The sequence below is a fragment of the Syngnathoides biaculeatus genome, chromosome 2 (genome assembly GCF_019802595.1).
Source record: "Syngnathoides biaculeatus isolate LvHL_M chromosome 2, ASM1980259v1, whole genome shotgun sequence".
Lineage (NCBI taxonomy): Eukaryota > Metazoa > Chordata > Actinopteri > Syngnathiformes > Syngnathidae > Syngnathoides > Syngnathoides biaculeatus.
The window spans coordinates 5,205,223-5,214,264 of NC_084641.1; the positions used below are offsets into that span (position 1 = coordinate 5,205,223).

The 9,042-nt window shown below is 45.0% G+C and overlaps 1 protein-coding gene across 3 annotated transcripts in view; it reads right to left on the reverse strand.

The window, feature by feature from the left end:
- Positions 1 to 8,826, reverse strand: part of fmnl3 (formin-like 3) — a 40,770-nt gene extending 31,944 nt beyond the window's left edge. For all 3 annotated transcript variants that reach the window (XM_061828499.1, XM_061828481.1, XM_061828490.1), the window contains exon 1: positions 8,375 to 8,826. In XM_061828499.1, the coding sequence (XP_061684483.1) occupies positions 8,375 to 8,488 (114 nt within the window). In that variant the 5' untranslated portion in view covers positions 8,489 to 8,826. The remainder of the gene's footprint in view (positions 1 to 8,374) is intronic.
- Positions 8,827 to 9,042: the final 216 nt, after the last annotated feature.

The window sequence follows — 9,042 nt, forward strand, 5'->3', positions numbered from 1 at the left end:
CTCTTCTTAAATATCTAACACCTCTTATGATTTACACTTGGTAGCTTAGGTTTGTAAGTGAAAAAAGTATCTTGAAAGTGGACATAAAAACAACAACATAGCTCTGTTATGAGAAAACAAATGCACATTTTGAGCACGATGCTAAGTTTCAGTACACTGTTCAAACCACTTTCAATTTAAAAGTACTGTACAATAATGAGATGGTTCACTCCATTAATCTCAGAAAAAGGGGTACAACATCTGATTACTCAACACTTTCAAAGGCACTCCTTTAGGTTTGAAAGGTTGTTTGCAAATATTTGATTGACGAAGAGCCTACATAATTACCAATTACAAGAAGTGTCTCCTGTTGGATTCAACGACGTATGACTCAATCAGTCAGCTAACCGTCTCACAGGCCGAGTGGTGGACAAATGGTTCAAAGAGAAAGCTCGAAGTTCCCTTAATAAGCGTTACAACTCCAGTTAAAGAGTGTGAAATCCGCATTGAATTTGCAGGCAAAGACAACAACACTAACAGCCGCGGGGCTTCCTTTCTCACTTTCTACTCCCATATCAATCTCCTCACTTTGGTGAGAGGGACAAATTTCTCTCCCTATTCCTTTTTTTTTTTTTGAACAAATGGACCTTGTTGGCCTCTATTGCCAACACAAGGTGGGTTAAATGGCATATATTCCTGACAATTGATTGATGGCGTTTACAGCTGGCTTCAAGCTAGAGATAACGGCCAAGTGAGAAAGAATGAAATATCCTGAGCTGAAGGTCGTGACTGAGCCAGATGTTCATCGGGCTCCGAATATCCATTAAGTGAACTTTAAATGCAGTTTTTTCGAGATGCCTTTAATCAACTGGCACCCGAAACTACGGAAAATCTAAAAACATAAACAGAAGCATAAGCAAATGAGTTATAAATAACTGCAGGGACTGGTCGAGAATCAGAGAAAGGAAGTATTCCTTCGTTGCTGTCAGACCGACATCCTGTTTGTTCTCCTCTACGTGTCCATCTGGGGCTTAAGGAAGCCCCCGCCGACGGACGGTATTTATGAGGAATGACAGGAATGCAGGTACATGAATGCCTCAGTTACTCATGGCGGCCAAGCTTTGCCACGAGCTGCCCAGTTCAAAAAAAAAAAAAAGGTGGGGGGGCTCAGCCCGCGAGAAGGCGCAATAAATGTAACCCAACACTGTGATGGCATAGAAGTCTAATAATTCACAGAGGAGGTTCGAGTACGAAGCAGACATTTGACGAGAATTAGCACACATTTCAGAAATTGTGATAAATAAACAAACACATCAGTAGCGGCACGTAAAGCTGAAAAATGAAAAATACTGGCGTATAATAATCCCACATTAAAAAAATAAAGTGTACAGCGGCACAAAAGGCACCAGGGGGATGAGGCCCCTTTCTAAAACAACACCTATCGAGAGACAGAGTCCCCATTGTACTAAGGAAGAAACCCAACTTCTCCAATTTACAACCTCGCAGGGTACACAACGCACAAGAGCGGCCTACCACCGTCCACGTAGCCGCACACGCGCATGCATGAATCTTAAATTATGTCAAACATTTCCCGTGTCTGACTGTTACTCCACGATGTGACTTGAGCCTTACACATAAAGCCACACTTTGTATGATAATTGCAGACATGCCGTATCTGCTCAGTCGTGCACTTTAACTTGAACTCGGCTTACCAAATAACTGCGGGGACAGAATTACAGAAGCACTAAAACCCTCCATAAAATGCGGCCCACTCAGGGAATTGTAGCCTGAGGGGCGCACACCGCCAGGTGGACGACTAAAAGCCAAAAATAACTGTATTCACCCAACTCTCATAATCCCCTTCTTCCTCGGCCAGATGTACGCACAAGAGGCAGAAAAGAGGAGTGTGTGTGTGAAGGGGATAAATGAATGGCTATAAATAACACTAATCGAGGTTTATGCCCAGTAAACACTTCTCACATCTTGACTCCATTAGTTCCACTTATCAGCTCTCTTCGCATTTGAGGAAGCACCGAGGGATTCGCACCGCCAGAACTAAACCTCCTCGTGTGTATTTTGCATGATGCGACTGGATGTCAGCGACTGTTCTGGCACTGATCACTTCAGACGCTCTCTATGGCAGTCAGATGCTAAAACTGTTTCCATGTCGCTCCCTCGGCAAACAATTGAATATGTGTGCGCCGCTTGAAAAAAAAAAAGAAAGAAAGAAAATGGCGGTAAAGTCATTAGCGCTGAGAACAGTGGCAGTCCGCCACTCAGTTCAAAGGGAAATTTCCCACTCCCGAGTTCTCCTGCGGCTTCAGTCCCGACTAAAGCGCAGGAATCCAGCAGTGGACGGCTCGCGGAAAGAGGATCCGTGCCAGACGTGCACCTTTGAAAGTGCCACCCACTCCTCTCACATCATTTTCATAAGCGCAGACTCATAGTTTATTTTGGAGCCACAGTGGGTTCTGGGAATGTGGAGGTAGGAAACACTGACTGGGTGAATCAACCAGAGATTGGGTTTCAATTGAAAAAGTGAGCAAGAGTTACCAACGTGCTGGAAAAACTACAGACTGCTCGGCTGAGTAGTGCCACTACTAGGGATGGCCACACGAATTGAAGAATTGATTGTGAGAATTGTTTTGAGATAATTGGAGACTCAACTCATTGTGTCTTGAGGCAGTGGAGTGAATCGACATTTTACAACAACCAATTTTTAAATAATGCAGCTACATGAAGGAGATGAAATTTCTTTTTAGTGGTACAGTCTGGTAACGTGTAGAAAGATTAAGAAGACAAAGGGAGAGCAGACAATCAGGTGGTGGAAGTTGAGAACGGAAGAATGTTGTGTGGCCTTTCGGAAAGAGGTGAGATAGGCTCTAGATGAACAGGAAGAGCTCCTGAAAGAGCTCTTAAAGTGGGACTGTCATCCCTATAAACATTCTAAAATAGATATTGTAATGAAAAATACATATAAGAGTATTCACTTCAATGGCTATACGAAAAAATAAATGTGAGCGGATCGTGCATCATCCATGCGCAAAGTTGCGCAACTGAGTGTCCCTCGACATCCAAGTGGTTGCCATATTAGTCGCGTCCTCTGTCCTTGACGTCAATGTCACGTCCGCCGTTGAAAACGCACTGCGCCTGCTACTATTGAAGCCGAACAACAGAGATATTCGGATTTTTCCGACACCCCTTCTGACACCGAAGCTCTTTTCGAAAAGGAGAACACCACACAACCGAGTGAAGTTATCAAGGCAATATTACACTATTGTTTCGAGCCCTCAGGGCAATATTACACTATTGTTTCGAGCCATATTCAGATGATATCCGATCACGGCCAAACCGCATCCCGTCTGATTCACTCCCGCAGCGGAGAGGAACCATCGTGGCTCATCGCAGCCGGCCGGTGTGGCTTATAACAGAGCCGAGCGGTGCTGCTTTAGTGGGGTGCTCGCACTCGAGGTAGGGCGCTTTATGCGCGCACGCGACTGAGTAACGCATTCTCGGCTGGGTTCTTCAGAGCCGCCCCCGTCACAAAGCCCGACGCGCAGCCTTCGCAGAAACTGTGACCGCCAAACGCGCCGCCTCAGCCGGTGTGGCTGAGTTTCGGAGCCAGTGGTGGCATATAAGGAGGAGGTGGAGCTGAGCTATGTTGCTTTTAGGGGTATGTTCAAAGTCACTGCAGTACGCGATGACGAGGCTGAGTGAGACATTGTTGGATGGGCGACGCGCACATCGACACATTTCATCTTTTGTTACGTTATGAGATAGACCGATTACATGGTCCGCCCCAAACTATTATTTTTTTTATTAGCTGTACGCGCACATCAACACATTTCATACGTGGATCTTTTGCGATGTTGTGAGAGAGACCAATTACGTGGTCCACCCCAAACTATTATTTTTTTTAGTAGCTGTATACACACCTCCCTGTTATTTGGAACCCACAAAGCTCTCGTCCTCTGCACCCGTGCAATCCATTTTTCACAACGAACAGGGTCTCTTTCTAACTTTTGAAAGGTAATTCCATTCTCCCAAGTGTTCAAAGCAATGTACAGCAATGCAATGAGCCGGAATTTTGGCTGACACGAAGGAACAATGAGCTACCTTCCCGGAGGTAAAACTAATGGAAACAGACAAGTCCACTAGGGGGCGCCACTGTACTTTACTTCACTTCCTGCTTCTTCTCGAAAACAAATCCCTGAGAGGATTTTCATGGCGGGAGTTACAAAAAACTGTATACGTCAAATTCATGTTTTGTGGTGAAAAAACACATGGGAGGGACCATATTGGGTGTGGGTTTTTTATTAATAATATACCAAAAATCATCCGTTTGATGACACTTGTCCTTTAACAACAAGAAGAACGTAGTAGTAGAAGAACAAGCTCTTCTACTGCTGCCAAGGTACTCAGAGAGGCAGGCAGGAGAGTACTTGGTGTTCCTTCTGGTAGGAAAGGGGAGAAGGAGACTTGGTGGTGGAACCCCAAAATATAGGAAGTCATCCAAGGAAAGAGATTCGTGAAGAAGAAGTGGGACTTGGAGAGGACTGAGGAGAGGCGGAAGGAATACACTGAGATGCGACGTCGGGAGATGTTCAGATGCGAGACAGTGAGTAAATTGGTAGAAGGGTGCTGAGGATGGAGCTGCCAGGCAAAACAGTGAGAGGAAGACCAAAGAAAAGGTTGATGGATGTTGTGAGGGAGGACATAAGCACAGTGGGTGTTAAGAGAGGAGGATGCATGAGATAGACTTAGATGGAAAAAGATGACACACTGTGGCAACCCCTTATACGAGAAACTGAAAGAAAAAGACGATGAAGTCTGTGGAAACCTCTCGGAATGATTTGATTATGATTTCTTGTTTGTACTGGCATTTCAGAAGATTATTTAATAGTGTTGGGGCACAGTGGCCGGTTATCACATCTGCCTCACAGTTCTGAGGACCTGGGTTCGAATCTTCCCTGTGTTGAGTTTGCATGTCTGTGTGGGTTCTCACCGGGTACTCTGGGGTTCCTCCCACATGCCCAAAACTGTCATGATCCAGCCGCTTCAGCACGAGCTGTGCGGGTGCCCCCGCGGCTGCGCTAATTGGGAGGCGCACACCTGCTCCTCATGCGGGCGGATCATCCCCTGTATATATAGGACCCGGTGACGACTGGTTCCCGCCAGTTCGTTGAGCTTTATGTCCCGTTCCAGCACTCTCGTATTTCTGATTGAACCTGTGTGTACCGACCTTCGTCCGTTCTCCGACCAACCTTGTAAGCCTGACTCCTTGACACTTCTGCCTGCATTGTTTCCCCGTGCACCGGACTGCCTGCTCGATCCCCGAACTCTGCATGCAATAAACGTGTCTCTTCTTGAACTACCTTGCGTCTTCCGAGTTCCTGCATTTGGGCCCTACTCTCGTTTCTGATGGGACGTGACAAAAACATTATGTAAGGTAGTTTCACAAAAGACTCTAACAGTGTGAATGTGAGTGCGAATGGTTCTTTGTCTATATGTGCCACACTATTGGGTAGCACCTTGTTCAGGTTGAATCCCGCCTCTTGCCCGAAGTCAGTTGGGATTGGCTCCAGCACACCTGCGACCCTTGTGAGAATAAATGATACAAAAAATGGATGGATGGATAATACTGTGGTATGGACATCTGCATAGATCCATCTCAATCCATAGCTCAACCTCTGGACACAACTTCAGGACACGTTTGTAGACAATAAATTCCACACAAGAGTTGCAATTCTTCATTTCTTCAATTCTTCATTTCTTTTATGATCATCCCTCGTATGAATAAAGGTGTATAATTTTATGATCAGCCAAATTGGGATTGTTGGAGGTCTCCACTCTACTCAGTGGCAGCTCTCATAGTTTACTTGTATTGGATCTGATAAGAATGTGCAATAGTGCCTAATGAAGTGGACTGTCAGTGAAGAGGTAAGAAGACTCCCAAGGCAAAAGACGTAAAATGCCAAGTAGCTCTTTCCAGCCACAGGAGACACAAGTAAAGGATCAAAAGTATAACAAAGGTATTCAGAGCTTGGCTTACATTTTCAGCTGCAGGCATGAAACTGTGGATGGATCCTGTTCGAGTAATTAGGCCAGAAATATTACTACAGTGGCTGAAGCTTACTGATGCACACATGACATCATTCTGGGCTGCTGTCATCCCACTGGGAGATCTGTCTGTTTTTTTTAGGGGGTTGGGTGGGTGTGTGTGTGAGTGGGGTGGGGGGGGATCCAGGGGAAGGACAGTCAGTCGCGCCACGCACATCCAGTTACTCCCGTTCACACCAGAAGACCATCATGCATCGGGCCCATGTCGAAATACCCATTTCTGAACTTATTGCAACCACTTTGATGCCAGCTAGAAAAACATACAGCAGGAAGCAATCTGTGCTTGATTTAGAATATTTTGGTTGAAGTATAAAAAAAGCACCAAACTCATTGCCAGATGAAAGAACAGTGACCTTGTGTTCCTGGGGGAAAAAAACATACCAAAAAAAAAAAAGATGAGAAACCCCAACTGATGTACCTTTATCTCACGGGCAAAAGGTGAGCAGCCCACCATTGTTTGATAAGAAGACAAAAATATACATGCGTGTTATGCTTTCCCACAAAGTGAAGGAAATGCATTGCTACTAGGGAGCAGGGTGGAGAACTAGTGACAGAAACAAAACATAAATGTTGAGTCTACTGCCCTCTTGCCTAGAAATCTTCTCTGCGTGGCTGCACATAATAACAGTGACAGAACTGGAGTTCCGAGTTTAGGATGCGCATTATGGTGAGAAATGTGAGGCTTTCAGGATTTGTTTGGAGGCGATGCCATGACTGCAAATGTACTGTATGTATAATTTTAAGTCACAAGTGAAAAAAAATAAAGTACAGTCATGTAAATGACTCAGGCGTGAGTCTTGCTGTGTTGTAATGTGTCTAATAAATCTGATTGAGAAACGCAGACAAGCAGGCGCTCAGTGGATTTTTGCAGAGCTCATCTCCTTTGAAAGAGACCCTAAATGATGTCATGACCTCATTCTTTCATAGATAAAGTACATCTTTGCACAATGGATTGTCAGTCAATTGTTTTTTTTCCACAGTAGGAGCAATTACCTTGGTGTCAGAAGAAAATGTCCCTTATTCTTTAAAAATCTAAAGAGATTTGCTCCTTTATAATAGTTAAATGGCGGCACGGTGAGTCAGCTGGTAAAGTGTTGGCCTCACAGTTCTGAGGTCCCTGGTTCAATCCCGAACCCGCCTGTATGGAGTTTGCATGTTCTCCCGGTGCCTGCGTGGGTTTCCTCAGGCCACTCCGGTTTCCTCCCACATTCCAAAAGCATAAAACATTAATTGGACACTCTAAATTGCCCCTAGGTGTGATTGTGAGTGTGGCTATTTGTCTCTATGTGCCCTGTGATTGGCTGGCAACCAATTCAGGGAGTACCCCGCCTCCTACCCGTTGACAGCTCGGATAGGCTCCAGTACTCCCCACGACCATCGTGAGGATAAGCGGTGAAGAAAATGGATGAATGGATAATAATCAAAGCCATAATAACAACATGGCAGGTTATGATGACATTACACTTCTATGACAAATAAAGGCAGCTAATGCCTGAAAGAATAAATCAAACAGGTTGTTACATTACAGAGGATGTTAAAACACCGTGGAAACGTATTAACTTTGTCATGAACAGTGAAAGAAAACTCCAGTGGAAAGTAAAAAAAAAAAAAAAAGAACCAAAAGTGTTAAAGTCGCTTCATTTTGGAAAGGCCCCAAAACTTCACAGTGTATGACTGTCACTTGACTGCGCAAGTGGGTGTTGAGTGAGAGCTCATCATTACAAGAGCTTTACTTCATTGTGATGTGGTGGTGCTGGTGGTGGTGGTGGTGGTGGGGGGGGGGTGTTTGCTTTTACATGTTTAGCCTGCAGTACTCACAAGCACAATGCTGTGATGTGCTTGTTCAACACAGTCATACCACCCCCACCCCTGTGTATTGAACACTTAAAAAGAAATACTGTAAATACAATAACCCCCCCCCCTTCCAATTTGCCCCGTGCTTGAGTTCACTGTTCCAGCCAAATGCTGAGTTGTCTGACTTTTGGGGGGAGACAAAAGAACCACAGGAGAGGAGGGGGTCAAACAGGCAGCAGAAAGGGGCGGGCCAACACGGGTCTCCTCGTTTCTAAGCAGTAGCTCATCATTAAAAACTACTTCGAGTTGCCATTGTTTTTCTTTCTTTCCATTTTAATGTCTTTATTTTTCATGTTTGTTTGTGTAATAAATGGCAAGCGTGTGAGACTCGTGTGGGTTGCTAACTTTTTTACACATTCAGCCCTGAAGTTGGATTTGATTTTGACAGCAAAGCAAAAATACCCAACACACAACAACTCACCAAAACGATGGCAAACTTCTCCTCCAGTTCGGTGGGGTCCGGCATGGGCACCTTCAGGGGCATTATGTGATGCTTCATCTCCGACTGGCCGTCCACACTTTCAATATTACCCATTTTCTCTTGTCACAGCAGTGTTTCTTTTAATCCAAGTCAGGCAATATGTATGTATTTTAAATCTCCCCCCCAAAAAATCCAGTGATGTAATCAATTTAATAATCCAAACGATCCACTTCTCCCATGTAAAAACTGACAGTGCAGTAGTCTCGTTTTACTAAATCCAAATGCCATTTATTCACGCTTTCGCAGTCCAGTCTTCTTTGGTACGGGTTCCCCCCCAACACGGGTGTAAATTTCCTCTTTTCTTTCCGCCGGTGTTTCGCATCTGAATTTCAAAATCGCGAACAGCACTTGAGCAGTTGGTGCTTGACTTTCTTTCTTGGCTCCGACGTGTTTCCATTCATTATTGTTGTCCGATCCTGATTAGCCACCGCACAGTGGGCGGGACATTTTGTTTTGCGCACTCCCAATTGGCCTGAGCACATGTCGGTCACGCCCTCGCCTTACACATCTGTAGCCACCAAGTGCTCGCGCAGCTGGACGCAAGTAAGTCAGCATTTTGGCGCACCCTGTCGTAAAATTTGGTTATGACACGTCAACCTTGCTCAGGC